This window comes from Protopterus annectens, chromosome 7.part0 (genome assembly GCF_019279795.1).
Source record: "Protopterus annectens isolate FY-2018-M chromosome 7.part0, PAN1.0, whole genome shotgun sequence".
NCBI classification, from domain to species: Eukaryota; Metazoa; Chordata; order Ceratodontiformes; family Protopteridae; genus Protopterus; species Protopterus annectens.
Window position 1 is genome coordinate 907,361,645 of NC_056739.1, and position 16,402 is coordinate 907,378,046.

General features: G+C 38.0%; 1 protein-coding gene across 1 annotated transcript in view; it reads left to right on the plus strand.

Moving 5' to 3' along the window:
* The window catches only part of CACNA1D (calcium voltage-gated channel subunit alpha1 D), a 5,051,180-nt gene that overhangs the window by 4,574,570 nt on the left and 460,208 nt on the right, over positions 1-16,402 (plus strand). Inside the window, exon 41 of the mRNA XM_044077483.1 lies at positions 13,580-13,941. Coding sequence (XP_043933418.1) covers positions 13,580-13,941 — 362 coding nt within the window. The remainder of the gene's footprint in view (positions 1-13,579; positions 13,942-16,402) is intronic.

Genomic DNA, 16,402 nt, shown 5'->3' on the forward strand with positions numbered 1-16,402 from the left:
GACAATATTTCATTCCCTTTGCCACCCATAGAATTCTACCTTGTGGGTCTGTGCTCATATGAGGCAGAAAATTACTTCACATACCTTCTTGGAGGTCATATTATTGCTGTGAGGAACAGGGAGCAGATGCCTTTCTTTTTCTTCTTCTTCTTCCCCAGTAAGTTAGGACAGGATAGGGGAGACCACGTACCCGAAGAAGACAGTCAATAGCAGAATCCCGCAGGGTGTGTGCTGAGCCCACTGCTTTTTGGCATTTACTTCTTGGACGTCAACACCAATGTCATAGGCCTCTGGCTAACTAAGTTTGCAGATGACTGCAAACTAGGAGCAGTCAATAGAATCCCCCAAGACATTGCCTTCTACAGGAAGGACTAACACAGAAAAATGACTGGTGCCAAAGCCACTGTTCAAAATGCAATACCAGGAAACCCATAATTATACCCTTTGTCATTGATGACACACCTGAATTGCTTAGACATAGTAAGGCATTACTAAGTTTAATTCTGGTGGCTGCCAAAAAAAGCAATTACTAGAAAATTGAAATCAATGTCTAAACCAGCTGTCCTTGAAGCAGTGAATATTGTAAAAGAGGTAACATAACTGTAAGTGTGATCTTTAGAAAAGGATAGGAGGAAAATACATAGAAAAAAATGAAATTGTGTGAAGAATATATGCAGAATATTTTTTTGGAGTAGAAGTGAGGTTTAAGGGAAGGCAGGAATTGAGCAATTTATGTAATGTTGGACTAATTGTAATTGTATAAAAGCATTTATGTGATGTACAGTGCTTGCAACTCTGAATATGTTAATGTGGTTTGTTGTCTTTTATATAAATATATGTTTGCCTATGTCTTAAGTGATAATTCAGTAGAGGTGTTAAAATAGGTAAGCACTCCCCTAATGCAGAGATGACTGTGTATAATGCTGTTGTACTGAAAACCTTGGCTCTAAACAGGTCGTTGTGTGAATTAGCATGCAGTTTCATACTTACACTGAAAGTTAAGCTACTTGTAATGTAGCTGAATTGTACTAGCAAAGAACTATGTTATCTACGAGTGTTTCATGGTGTTGTTAGTAGTGGAGTGGAAGTAATCAAGGAAGATCACAAAATATGCACTTCCTCCTACAAGATTGTTGCGCATTCAAAGAAAATTTTAGTTTGCTTGCTGAAGTTCATACTTAAAATAGTTGTCCATTCATACACGTCTTTGTTAAACCTAGTTCAATACACTATTCTGAGAACTGAGACTTACAGTACTAGGTCAGAGATTTTCCGCACTCAGGCCTTTGTAATGTAAGCCAGGTTAGCGGAGGTATAAAAGGATCATTTGCTACATGGTTTATTGGCTTTCCTCTGTTATGGTTAGGAAGAAATTTTTGGTAGCTGGTAACCTTTTCTTTGTATCTCTGTAGGGAGACTTCATATCTGTCTCATATGCTTCTAAATTCCCACACTGCTTTGAAATCCACAGCCTCCTAAAGAGGCTGTTCCTTTAACCAACAACCCTTTCTTTATAAAAAATACTTTCTAACAGCAGGCCTGAGTCATCATTCCTATCTTCCACTGGTGCATATGTGTTCTTGGGTTTCTTCTTTTCTGAAGAAACTGTTCCTCAGGCATTTATTTATTATCCTGATGTGCTTTGGTACTGCTTTCTAGTCCAGCTCTCCATCTTATCATGCAAGTTGTACCCAGAGATGGATATTGTTTGAAATGGGGTCCTAGATAGGATAACTGACCAGGCCTCTCTCCAGGCAGCAGTTCCAGTGTCCAATTACTTAGATGCCTCTTCTCAATTACCATAAACTAAAGACATGCATCTGGAGCATTTCTCCCCGGGCCTCCGCTGAAAACAGACTCTGTGGAACCTAGTTGGACTTTCCCGGTCAACAAATGTTAAATAATAAATAAAAATAAAAAAATAAAAATAAATAAACACTGTTCAAACCTGTCAGTTTGTATACTGTTTTCTTCTTGACTTTTGCAATGATTACAGATATTTGCATTTAATTTAAAACATCAAATTATAAACTTTTATTTCAAATTTTGTAGCATAAACTCTGATGACCATTTGCAAAACAAAACAGTCTAACAATGAAAACATACTTAGCAGCAGTAAACTTCTCTACTCTTGAAACTCACATTCATTGAAAATGCATCTGACCAGTGGCTGATTAAATATACATTGGATCTGTTTTCAAGCTATGGACCCCCAGCGCACATTTTTAAGACCATGCATAAATGCATGCATTCTTTGATTCACTTTCTTGATTGTATTTCTTTATATTGCTTGCTTTAATACACTGACATTTGTGTTCTGAATGTTTTTTTTTCAGCAAGCAGTGAAACAAAATGTATAAACCCTTAATGAAAAAACTACCCATTTCAGAACATTTCAACCATGAAAGGCCACTGAAACTGATATTATTATAATCCACCAATATCAATCAATATGTATAATTTCTGCAGAAGTAAAATCATCTGAATAATTCCACATTAAAGATAACTATTACTAACACAGAGGTTGGTGCTGGAAAACAACTTTGCATTTCAATGTTTCATCTAGAAATACTGTGCCTGCTGCCATTGAATGATAAATTGCCTGTGTTACATTAAAAAAAAACTTGCTGTGCTGGTGATATTGCTGTAACATCTCCCTAACTAGGCCAGCTATTCAACAGGGAATGGCCGGCAAATGACAACAGGTTCATAATTACTAGGCATGTAGTCTTGGAGACCATTAAGGAGCATAGCCCAAATCTCCAATTGCTCCAAATACTGTCTGGTAAAGTGAATTATTCACATTTACATAGTATGTAATTGAAAGTAGAAAGAGTCAAACCCTGCACCCTTGCAACAGGAAGCAGCTCATTAACAAGTTGAACTTTAGCCCTCTGTACTAACAGCAAGAGCAACAGTTTTTAACTAAATACTGAAATCCTTTACAATCAGATATTCCAGCGAATATTGTATCACAGTAATATGCAACAATAACTACTGAATGGACCACTCTGCTCATCACTCCAAGTAATGCAGTCTGTATGACCTAACAAATGTCAGCCCCTCTGTAGTTGCTGGAGGTTGTGAAGAAAGTACTGTAAAAATATATTACTAAAATGCAACATGTTTAGAATGTAGTACACAATCTAGCCTATTAATGAATGAATGAATTAATTAATTAGTGCATTGAATAAAGAAAAACAAGTAAAGGTAATATTGATGTTGCAGCAGCTTTTGTTCAGCAACAGACTAGTAATACAAAATCATAAATATTACTGCGTACAGCATATTTTTTGGGGGGGCTTACATATTTACATTACACCTACTTCTCATTTTTAACTTCCATATGTATTTTCTGTCTTCAGGAATAGCTGTACCATCTGACATCACTCAGTAAAGGTCTGACCTACTTGAATGGATAATAATGCTGTGTTGTTGCACATACATCTCCAGAGTCAATAAAGCTAGATGATGGGCAAATGGGGCCCTATACATGGCAATTAATCAGGCTCCTCCCAGACATTCCGATGTGCCATTACTTGTCTGTGTCTACCCTGTTACCATAAACATTGTTCAAACTTGTCTTCATGCTGTCCAGTTTATTCACAGCTAAACAAAGGTGAGAACTGAAATCTGTACCTTCTACCTGTGTGGTAAACACTGAAGCCATTTTGCCAAACCCCACCCTCAAATGTGGAGGCCTTTTGAGAGGATAATTCCAGCTGGTATAAATAAATGCCATCATGACCCCCTGTAAGGGCTTTAACTGAACTACTCTCACCAATCTTACTTCCCTTGATTGACTATTCTTTTCATCAAGACATGCTATCAACATTTGACAAAACAAGAAAGCGAAGGATCAGAACCAAATCATTTCCTTCCTTAGTGTCATACGTACTCAGGTTCATAGGTAGTTTCTTGCAGTTCAGGGGACCATTGAGGAGCCTAGCCCAAATTTCCAGTTGCCCCAAAGTACTCTCTGGTTAAGTTTCTTGTTCAAGAACATGGCATAAATAAGAGGCAAAGTTAGAAATGTTCTGGAAAACTGGAGACAGATAAGAGCAGACTAGAGTAATAGTTTTGACATCAACATATATTTTGTTGAGGATGTCCAAGATGGCTGCACAATGATCCACAGCTATGGCTGTATAAAAAATAATGGAAAGAGTGAACTTTTGTTGACTTTGTTAAATTTATGGGGAACTGAAAGGCATTTACCTCACTTCATGCCATAAATGTTTGGAAGAACTGTGGGGGGGGGGGGGTCAAAAAGGTAACTGTAAGTAAAACAATTTCTGTTCTTAACAGTATTTTTTTTAACCTTTTCACAATATAAATTGCATATTTTATAGTAAGGTATTTTTAGTTCTTGTATATGATAGATGCCTTTTTCTTCCTCTTCTCTTTCTTTCTTTCGTCTTTTTTGGTTTTCAGAAATGTAGACATTACAGTGCAAAAGAGAAGAAAAAAACAAAGAAAGATACAGAGCAGGCAAACGCGCGACCGCAAACAGCTAGTAAAATACAAATAACAAAATAAGAAAACAGTTGTAAGACGTACAGCAATAAAAACATATAGCTTATTTCTCAAATATAGGTAAGCACTTTCACCACCATCCCGGTGGCTTTCTCAAACCATAATAACAGCAGTAAAACACTTGAATTAAATAGATTTCAAATTACTTACATTTTCTTCCTCCCATTAAGTAAATCAGTTACACCTTTTACATTCAACTTTATGTCCCCACTTCCTAGCGCTTAGTGTACTAGGAAGTGGAGAAGTAAAGTTGAATGTAAAAGGTGTAACTGATTTGCTTAATGGGAGGCAGAAAATGTACGTAATTTGAAGTATATTTAATTCAAGTGTTTTACTGCTATTATTATGGTCTGAGATAGCCACCGGGATTTGAAAGCGCTTACCTATATTTGAGAAATAAACTATATATTTTTATTGCCGAACGTCTGACGACTGTTTTCTTATTTTATTTGCAAAAGAGAAGAAAAGCTAGAGAAAATCATGTTTAAGGTAATAGGCTGTAGTTTTGAGTTGTTGAGGAATGTGATGAGGGTGTAAAAGTACACAGATATTAATATGTGTCGAGATGATACAGTTTCTCTTTTGCACAGGTGAATGTCTGGATTAAGACCTTCACTTAATCTAAAATCAAATAAGAAAATAAAACACAATGTACAACCACAGGAATCGCAGGACATAATGATAAGAGATCTCTTAGTGGACTGCTGTCATTAAAATCTATTGTTATATAAATTATATTTTAGTGTAGGTAGCACATTCTCTGTATGTGTATGTATATATATGTACTGTTTAATTATTGCTGTATCTTGAATTACACACACACACACACACACACACACACACACACACACGCACACACACATATACACACACACACACACACACACACACACACACACACACACACACACACACACACACAGACACGTGTGTGTGTAACTCAGAGCAGATCTGAGTGTTCCCATTTAGATTCTTGACATAGCTATAGAATGCTTTGTGGTTGTCTTTAGAGTCCGTGGCAATTTTGTTTTCGTAACTAGCTTTGGAGGATTTTATGAGGGATCTCAACTTCTTACTGAGTTTGACCAGGGAGTTCCTCCAGTCATGGGATTTTACTCTTTTTTGCAACAGTTTCTTTCTTCTGTTGTAGAGTTTGTTTATGGCAGAGGACCACCAGATTGGCTTCCTTTTTTGGAGGATAGCATCTTGGTTCTATTAGGGATAGCTTGATCCATGCACTCGTGTAAGTACTTATAAAGTGCATTTGTGTAGGATTCGGCAGTCATACCTCTATTGTCCGTCTGCATGGATGTCATGAAGTTTGCCACTTCTGTCTTAAGAAGTGTGAAGTTGGCTTTTGAGAAGTTTTTTTACGATGGTTTCCCTAATTGGGGCTGGGGGTGGGATGTGGATATCTAGGCTGATTAGCTGAATTGACCTCTGCTGTGGAACATCGGTTTCCCATGTTGGTGATGACCAGGTCTAGGATATTGCTGCCCCTGGTGGGGTTATGAATAAATTGATACAAGGCATTGGAATTTATGAATTCTAGAAAACGTTGAGCAAAAGATTTGGTACATGAGTAGTTTTCCCAGTTAATGGTGGGGTAGTTGAAATCACCCATTATTAGGGTGTTGGGTTGTACCCTAATACTTTCCAGTGTATCAAGAAATGAGGAGTGTGAATCCTGGGGCATGGTGGGGGGTCTGTATCAAGCTACAATTTGGATTGCGGTCTTGCCCAGAGTTAGTTGCATTTGGATAATCTCGGATGCATTATGCTGTGCAACTAGCCTGGAGGTGTGGATATCCTTAATGAATATGGACGCGCCTCCGCCTTTAGTGCTTCTTTCTGGGTTAGGTGGCCGAAAGGTGTGGTATGAATTGAAGCCTGGTAATGCAGGGGTGCTCTCTGGAGCTTTGAACCAGGTCTCTGTCACTGCACAGATGTCAATGTTCTCCATTTTAAGGATTGCCTCGAGTGAGTGCATTTTGAGGTTTAGACTTCTAGCATTGAGTAGCATTACCCTCAGATTTTGCTTGCTTGTACTGGTCACGGTGGTGAATTTGTCATTTGAACCTTACCTAAACAATGCACTATAGGGGTGGCAAGAGTCTTAGCCAGTATCCGGAATCCTAAGGGCGACAGGTGTAGGCCATCTCTGGCAAAGCACCGTGGACTGTCGATCATGTCGTCCCAGGCAGACAAATACTGGATCCCCTTAGAATGACACCAGAAGCTTAGCCAATTGTTGAAGTCAATCATTTTGTCCTTGTACTGTGGTATCATTCTGGGTGATGGCAGGATGCTACTCAGAGTTAGGGTCATACCTGCCTGGGATACAAGATCGGACAGCTCCTCCATGTCTCTTTTCATGTAGTCCAGGGAGGTACGTCTCAGGTCATTCACACCAACATGGACAATGACAGTGTCATATTTGTACTTATTGTGGAGTGACCTGAGTGCATGCGTTATGTGGTGGATCCTGGCACCTGACAGGCAGCTGACAGTAACTTTCTCCTTGTTTAGTCTAGTGAGTGGAACATCAGTGTGCCTGACTATAGAGTCACCTATGACTAGAGTGTTGGGTACGTTGTTATGCCTTATGGGCTGTGGTTGAGTGGGCTATGTGTCATTTGGGTTGTGTTGGGGGGTGGAGTTTGCTTGCGTTTATGCTTTGGATGTCCCTGATGCTTGGGCAGGTTTTTATTGAGAGCCTCCATGAATGTAGGTGTGTGTTTTGTGTTTCTATGTGTGTGTTTTGGTGGTGTGGGTTTTGAGGGATTATGTGATGAGTGTGGTGTGGTGCAAGTGTTTACCCTCTCCTCTTGACTGTCTAGTCCAGTCTTGGGTGAAGAGAGCTTTGCTTCCAGTTTGGCTATATAAGTGCATCTCTCACAGGTTGTAGTGTTGGGTGGTAGGAGGAGAGGGTTGTCTGTGTACATGAGGCAATTGCTGCATTGCCCCAAGATGCCCAGATTCATCAGGTAGACAGGAGAAATCACTGGACGCTGACCCTTAGACATGCCTGGATAAGTGCTTATTTATTAAGTACTAAAAACTGCTTTAAGTAGAAGTACAGGCAATAGCATGCATTTTAGCATGGATAACCTCAATTTCAGGTTAATTAGAGCCTGTATTAGTAGCTGTCTGTTTGGCAAAAATGTTCCTATTAGGAGATTTAAAATTCATTATTTAAAGATATACATAGTTATGTGTAGTTGTATTAAGTTAACATGTTCTGTTTTGTTTGTTTTTTGAGTTTTTTTTTTTACTAAAATAAAAAGTCTTGTAAAATATGGCATAGGTTTCCGGTGTTGATGATAAGAAAAAAAATGTATAAATGATCAGCCTGCCAAACACTAATGGGCACAAGTATCACAAAAGCTGGCAACAGACATTTAAAGAAGCTGCAATATATATTTGGTAGGAATAATGACATCTTACCGTAATGGCGACACTTTCCATATTATCTTAGAAAGTGAATGTTCTCACAGGTATATACAAAAAGGAAAGAATACTTAATTATATTAAGAAATGCAGAGTGAAGAAACTGAGCATCTGAATTTGATAAAACAATTCAGGATGGATATTCTGCAGAGTATCAGGGACAATGGAAAAGAGAAGTATTTATATTAATTGCTAGAGGAGCTCTAGTACTGATAGAAGAGGGAAGAAAAGAAAATGTTAGCTTTGTAGTAGTAAGGGGCTACTGATGAGGGATAAGGATTATGCTGGGATGTATTTATAGTCTACTCAAAACTGCTATATTGTAACAATAAAAATTTGGGAGAAATAATCTAATAATTTAGAAGGGAATATTACTTATAGGTGGGGACTAGAATTTGATTTGCAACAGCGAGGATGTGTCTGGGGGGCCCAGAAGAGAAAATATAACAAAACAGTAGATTTCTGAAGAAATCTATGAAAATGTTTGGTATGAAAGATGTGAATTCAGTAGTAGGAACTAGGAGAGAATTTATATATTATTCCCCAAGGTGCAGTAACTGAGCTAACTTTAAAGAAATTATATTTCACAGGAACATGCCCATTTAATTGAGAACTTTAATGTGCCAGTAATTACTAAGATAAAAATACAGGGTAATGAAGTAAAGATGAGACACTGGCACTTCCTCACCTACCTATTAAAAAGAGAAGAATTTAAAAAATAGGTAGTGGAAATTATCCATGAGATATTAGGGAAGAAAGAAGTTTCTTCAGAAGATATAGCTAGGGAGTAGGATAAAATGAAAGGGGGTTTAAAAATGAGGTAGAAGTAAAAGAAAAAGAGATGTGGTTAAGAAGTAATAAAAATTATTTAGCGGAGCTGACAGGGTATTAAAAAACAAGGGGAATCTACATAACAAGAAGAGGCTCCGTTTCAGAATGCTAATCAGAAAATAAGGGAATACCTGGATAATATGCATGAGATTAGAAAGATTTCTGTTAAGCAACTGTTTTTTTTTTTTTTTATAATAACTTCAGAGCACAAAAACGTTTGACACAATTACTTAGGCAGCAAAAATTAGAAAGGCTTGTTGCCAACCTTAAGGAGCCTGTAACAAGAAAAATAGCGATCTTATAGAGGTATTAAGGATATTTCAGAAATTTTATGAAAATGTATATAAAGCAAAGAAGTGGAAGTCAAGAGAAAGCACAAATGCCAGGGTTAGAGGTGGATGTGGCTCAACAAATAACAGTTAAGATAGGAGGAGATGAGATAAAAATGGTGATGCATAACTAATCTGTAGGAAAGTTTCCAGGAATAGATGGTACTCAGGTAGAAGTTTGGAAGCTAGAAGAGAAGAAAGTGATAAAGATCCAGAACATCCTAGAAAAAAAAACTGTGGTGGCTGTAATACATAAAGACAGTAAAGAGCCATCTGATCCAGCTTCATGTAGGTCTATTTCTATTTTAAGCCTTGATTGTAAAGTGTTTAGGTCCATAATGGCTAAAAGAATTGCAAGGGTGATACCAAAATTGATTGATATCGCTCAGGGTTTTTTGTGGAGGAGGACAAATATTTGACAGCATTAATAGAACAATGATGATTTAGAGAGAAGCAGAATGTAAGGAAACACCACTGTTATTGTTGAGTCATGATGCAGAGAAAGCATTTAAAAGAGTATGCTGTGATTTTTTTGAGTAGGGTAGTGGAAACATTTGCATTTCCTGTTAATTAGAAGGATATATGAGGGATCAGAGGCAAAAATCAAGTGAAAGGTTCCTCTCTTATAAGTTGTATCTGAACAGAAGAGCTAGGTAGGGATGTCCTTTTTCCCTTTTTATTATTTGTGTTATATTTAGAACCATTGGCAAAGAAAGTAAGGGACTCAGAAATTCAAGAATATAATTGGTGTGGTGTTCAAGAAAAAAATGGCTTTATTTGCAGATGGTATTATTGTGTACCTGATGGAACAAAAAAAGGACATCTAGCTCAGTGTTGTGGAATATTCTGAGACAGTTCCATTTTTTAGGGATATAAAATTAGTTTAGATAAAACAAAAGCTATAACAATAATTTATATACCCACATGTAAATTGGTCCAGCAATACCCATTTTTAGGGGGACATCATAAAATGAAGGAGTTATGAGTATGGATTATAAAGGATTTGGTTATGGCATCTAAGGATATGTGGAAAGAGATGAAACAAAAGTTGATACAAAAACTGGAAGCTCTTGCCTGTGGATATGGATAGCAATATATAAGCAGTAAAAATGTTGTTAGTCCGTTTAGTTTTATACACAGGTCAGGTATATTTTTATCAACCACAGGTGAAGTTGTAGATAGTAATTAATAAAGAGTTGAATTATTCTGTTTGGGAGGGGAAGAGAGCAAGAGTCAAGTGCGATAAGTTGATCCTCCTAATAGAACTAGGAGGTTTAGGATTACCTAATGTGAAGGGATATTTTAAAGCTACACAGTTGTACAAAACAGAAGCAGAAAGCTACATTTCATTGTGGAAAGAGATGATGATAAAGCAGGAGGATAATTCAAAAAATAAGGAAAGAATGGGATTTTGGACACAGATCCTTAAGGAGAATAACAGCAGTCCATTCATAAAGTCGCATATACTAAGAACTAAGCCAGTATGAGAATGGAGAAAGGAAAGTTTGCCAATAGGGATGACTGCAATTACAATTACAGAGGACAGAGAAGAGGGGGCTGGAATTTATTGAAGGAAGCTGGCACAGGAACCAAGGTGTTGAACAAATAATTAGAGAAGGAAAGATAATAGAATGGAAGAGGCCAAGAAGACATTTGGCTTGCAGGCTAATGACTGCTTTCCTTATCAGGTATTGCTGTCAGAATGTAGACCAAGAGAATGAGATATTGGAATCCTAAATGGAAGATCTGCACTGGATGGGGCTTTAATTGAATCTAGAAAAGATGTTGTTGCTAAAAAAGGGTTAATTAGTAAGTCATATAAGATATTGCACAATAACTGTAGAAATCTATCAGAAGAGGCCAGAAAAGCTTGAGGAGGACATATGTATGACTCCCAAATATGCAACAAATTCTAGAAGATTTAGGATTTTTGCCTGGAAGTGTTTGCATAGCTATTTTTATACTCCAAGCAGACTCCAAATAATTTTTCCTGTGGTAGATGGCAAATGTTGGAGGTGTGATGAGGAAGAAAGACGTAAATGGGAACATGTGTTTTGGGAATGTAATGAATTGTCAAAATTAAAAAAAATCCATACAAAATACTCTGTTAGGAATACTGGGTGTGCAAGTGAGTATAACTATGTTTTTTTTTGTTAGGATACAGGATCTGCATTGCCTAGAAATAGTAAGGTCATATTAAGTTAAATTCTCGTGGCTGCCAAAAAAACAGTTACTAGAAAATGGAAATCAAAATCTAAACCAACTATACTTGAAGTAGTGTATACTGTAACAAAGATAAAAGAACCGGAAGTGGGATCTTTAGAAAAGGTTAGGAATAAATTACATAGAAAAATTGAAATTGTGGGAATAATACACACAGAAAAATGTTTTGGAGGAGGAATGAGGTTTAAGAGAAGGCAGGAATTTAATAATTTATGTAACGTGGCTGATTATATTATATATAACAATATATGTGATGTACAATGTTTGTAAATATGAACTTGTTAATATGGTTTGATTACTTTTGTATAAGTGTGAGTTTGCCTATGTCGTAAGTGATAATTCAATAAAGGTGTTTCTAAAAACATGTATTTTACTGATTTATCTCTTGTTAACCAGGTTAATCCCACTAGGCTGTCAGTCTCTTCTTAAGAGAGACCCAAAGTGATATTTGTACTGCTAGGGGAAATTTGACCAGGCCATCAGAGAACTTACGCTACTGTTTTCAACAGGTGCTGTGGGATCTTTTAAATTTTCCTAAGGCATCACCAACTCAAGCTGATGAGACCTTGGTTTAGCATCTCAACCAAAGGAAGACACACTCAGTAGTACAGCACCCACCTGCACTGCTATGTCAGCATTCCGTCTACCTCATGTGGGAATAAAGCCCTTACCCTTGTGTACCAAAGGCAAGTGGGCTGCCTGCTGCACCACTGACACAGACTACAAACAGCAAAATTATGAAACTCCATGAATGACTGTAGTCCTCAGCAGTTTACAACAAGTGCAAAAAATAAAAAGCCTTAAGGGGCATGGCAATTGATGTGGAAGATTAAGGATCCTTCCTTACAGTGGTTCGTGGTTTGACTCTGAGTAATGCCACATAACTAGACAGTGCCCTAACTGGGGCATTCCATACACACACAGCAGTCATTCACTGCTTAGAATCTCTCTGCTCAACATAAAGAATTCAAATTCTCCTGCCTTGCATTTGTGATGTAGTAGATACATGCCTTCTAATCTCCTGGTAGTACTGTTATTCAGTCTGCTGCTGCCAGCTCAACTAGCATTTCTGGATTTGGTAGCTGACTTAGCATTTTGATGCTGAGATTTCTGGAACAGCATCTTTTATAAAGATACTTAATAGGTTTTTGGGGATAGCTGACAAAAGATTTCTTTATTTTGTATAAAGCGAAGCCAGGCTCACCCGACCTGGTCATCTAGCACTGGATCCAACTCTGAATGCACCTATAAAGTTTCTTAGACTGTGCTCATAACCATTCCTTTGCAGATATTGCACCATTGTTGTAGCTTTGTATTCACTGTTATTATTTTATCATCATCCCTTTCAGGATAGATGTGAGGCAAAATGTATTAATGATGGTAGCAAGATCTGCTGTATTAATAGTCATCTCCATACTGAGCTGGAATTTTGATCGAATGCTGTTTTCTTTTTGGTGATCTGTTATACTTTGTGTGGTTGTAGAATAATATAACTTTTGGCACTGCTGTCTCAGTATCCTACTGTTTCACTGTTCATCTACTGGAGACTTACTTCTGAAAGTGAGTGTAGTATTAGAATAATGGCTAAAGTCTTCACCTCCTAGACCAAAGGTGCAAGGTTTGATTATGACCTCTGGATATTGGCTAGGCTTAAAATAGCCCTTGAGGGCAGTTAGGCTAGTATTCACTTATGAACCCTTAGTAACATTAACTGTGAATGTAGCAGATGTAGTTTTAGTGGGTATCCATTATGTATTGCAAAACCGATCCTCAGAAATAGTCTGACTTTTCCTAATTTAAAGCACTGCTAACTGAGCTCCACCAAAATGAATTACCAGAATGCACTTGCAACAGATTGATAATTGTAGTGTTATTTATTTGTTGTCCCTAGCGGAGGTGTAACACTGCATTACTTTTATTATCTTTTTAAAATGTTCTGCAGTAAAGGTTTATAATGAACTGATGCAAGGTGAGCACTGTCCTGATTTCTGTATGCCACTCTGGTATTTCCATCATCACTCTGTTGACTTTGTAAGAATGATGCTAGTTCTGGCAATAAAGCTTATGATTTATCTTAACACATATCATCCAGAAAATGCTTAAGTAAGGGAACAGCATATAGTTCTGTTTACAAAATAAGTATGCTTTCCTATCATGACAGTATTTTTGGACATAATTTCTCATTTTAATAATGAATTGTTGTTTTTCAGAGAAACGGAGGCTTATTTGGAAATCATATAAATCACATTAATGGTGGAAGGAAAAATTCCTTTCAGCAGACCACGGCCACACATCGCCCACTACAAGTTCAGAGGCCTTCTAGTCCAAAAATTGGTGAGAATGAAACATCATCCCCTTTTAACAGAATTGGCAATGCAGCAGTTCATAACCATCTTAATCACAATTTAGTGAGAAAGAGTATTACAAACTCAATAAATGCCAACCTCAATAATGCAAACCTGTCCAAAATTCCTAATGGAAAACATTGTATACATAATGAACATGTCTCTGCAAATGGATATTTGCCCACCAGGAAAGAGTATGAAAAGCAAGGAATGCCCAGTGCCTACAGGTAATCACTAAATCTACTTATAACATTGCACTTAAGTTTCTCCGTAAAATGCTCATAATTTCATTTTATCATTTTTGAAATGAACAGAAGATTAACTATTGTAACTAATTAGATTTTACGATGCAAATCATAGCATAATGCAGTCGTGCTGTTTTGAATAATGCAAATCATGATGTTTTGAATCAGGACAGTAACTATAGCCATGGTTTCCAACAACAAAATGTAAAAGTGTTACATAAAGCATATAACCTACTTAGCAAAATGTGTGCAGGTTGCCTGGTATAGCCAAGGCCAGATAAGAAAATAAACCAACTTAACGTTTTTCTTTTTTCCTTACTTTGTCTCTTTCCTTTTTGTGGGTTTCCAGTAGAGTTCATAATATTAATAATTCATAGTAATCAAATTAATAGTTTGGGTATATGTAAGCAGTACTGTTTCTTTACATATATGCATGAAGCTGGGTGTAGTGGTTAGGACTGAACAAAAAATCCACAAAAACTAAGAATCTCCTAGCATGACCTGGCATCCAGTCATGCGTTTGTGATCAGTGTGCAGCACTAGTGATGGCCATAGTGTAATGAAGTATTGTCCAGTGTGGCACCTCTGTGCTGTGGTTGTAGTCAGGAGCAGTAGGACAGGCAGGAATCCCTTCATATTCTGCAAGCATTTTGTATCGTGTGTACTCAGTATCCTGTTGCATAGGCAGCAGCAAAGAGTGATTATATCTAGATGTCAGTCAGTCAGTGAATACACTGATACTGATGGGATGGTGTCAGGAGCAATTCTGAGGAGCAGGTAGCAATCATATAGAGAGTCAGATGCTTCAAAGGGCCAGTAAGTGGTTGAGGATCATGTAAGCATGAAATGTACTAGCATAGGCAGTCTAGCAAAAGCGAGAAAACTTCTCTTTTGCTGTTGGTTGCAAATATTTGGTCATAATCTAGCTCTGTGGTGCATAGGGCTGAAGTTCTGACAGTGACCTAGACAATCCCTCAACACTAGGGATGTAGGGTTAGGAGGATGGAAGAGAGCAGCCAGTATTGACCTGCCCATCATTGGAGAATGTAAGTAGTTCTGGCATTTCACGTGGGTGACACCTTGAGGTAGAACCTGGTGTTGCATCCACAAGGTATGAGTTTGCTGAGCACATACTGCCAGCTGGACATTGCATATGCCATGGAAGGCATGTGTGACTGCATGCATGCTTCCCAGGACATGCATGCCATTGTTCAGGTCAAGAGAACTGTTAAGAGTGTAAGGGCTGCAGGTTTTGGGAGGCAAAGTCTGTAGGATCTGGCAGACTGGCCTGCTCCCTATAACCCTACTCTGTCCTTTTCAAGGAACAAATGGGCTTATAAGACCCTCTGATTAAGAAGGAATAATGAGCTACAGAGCTCTTGCTCTGACCAGAAATGCGTGCCTTTTATCCTAAGAAAAAAAACATAAGGAGTCAATGGGGCATAAGAAAGAGGGCCAATTGGGCAAGATCCTGTAGATGGGAAGAAAAAAAAAAAAGCATGTCCAGGAAGGAATATTTGCACCAAGGAGAGGTAGTCGGGGAGAAGGGAAGTATGAATAAGGAGGGCAAATCTAGAATTAGAGGAGCTGCAGCCAACTGGGCACAGAGTGTCAGGGGTAGTGTATGACAGAAGAACGCCAAAGAAGTTGAAAAGTAAGGTGCACAGTACAGTGGTGTGACCAGTACTACTGCATGGTACAGAAACCTGGCAGTGAAGGCCGAACAGTTGAGGAAGTTAGAGGTGATTGAGATGAAGTGCCTGATGCAGGTGGTAGGAAGCACACTGTGCGACAAAGAAATAAGGACTTCAGAGCAGAAGCCCAAGTAGCCAAGAAGGAAAAGGGAGGTTGATAAAGATGATAATGATTTTTCATTAAAAAGCCATATAAGCAAAATCAGTAATATTCTGGCAACAAAGGGCTAAGGAAGCACACTGTGAGACAAAGAAATAAGGACTTCAGAACAGAAGCCCAAGTAGCTGCAGTTGCAGCAAAAGTCAGTGAGGACAGATTACAGTGGTTTAGGCACATATGCAGAAAAGCAGAAGACAATATTGATGAAGATTTGAGGCTGACAGGATGAAGGCAAGAGGAAACAAGGGCATCCAGCAAAGAGATGGATGGATTTTGTGAGACAAAAACCTATAACAGTCAGGCATTTCTGTTAAAGGTAGGAGAGTAGCATTGAATTGAGAGAGACTGCAACAGTTGATGCAACACCCTGACCTCATGTAGAAAAAGGGAAAAGGGAGGTTGATAAAGATGATAACGATTTTTCACTAAAAAGCCATATAAGCAAAATCAGTAGTATTCTGGCAACAAGGGACTAAAAAGAGTTGGATGGATGGAAATAACAATAAGAAACAGAGGTTCTTTCTGAGAAAGGAACAGAGAACAGTACAGTATAAAATGATTATGACAGCTTTCTCTCCACTGCCCCTTC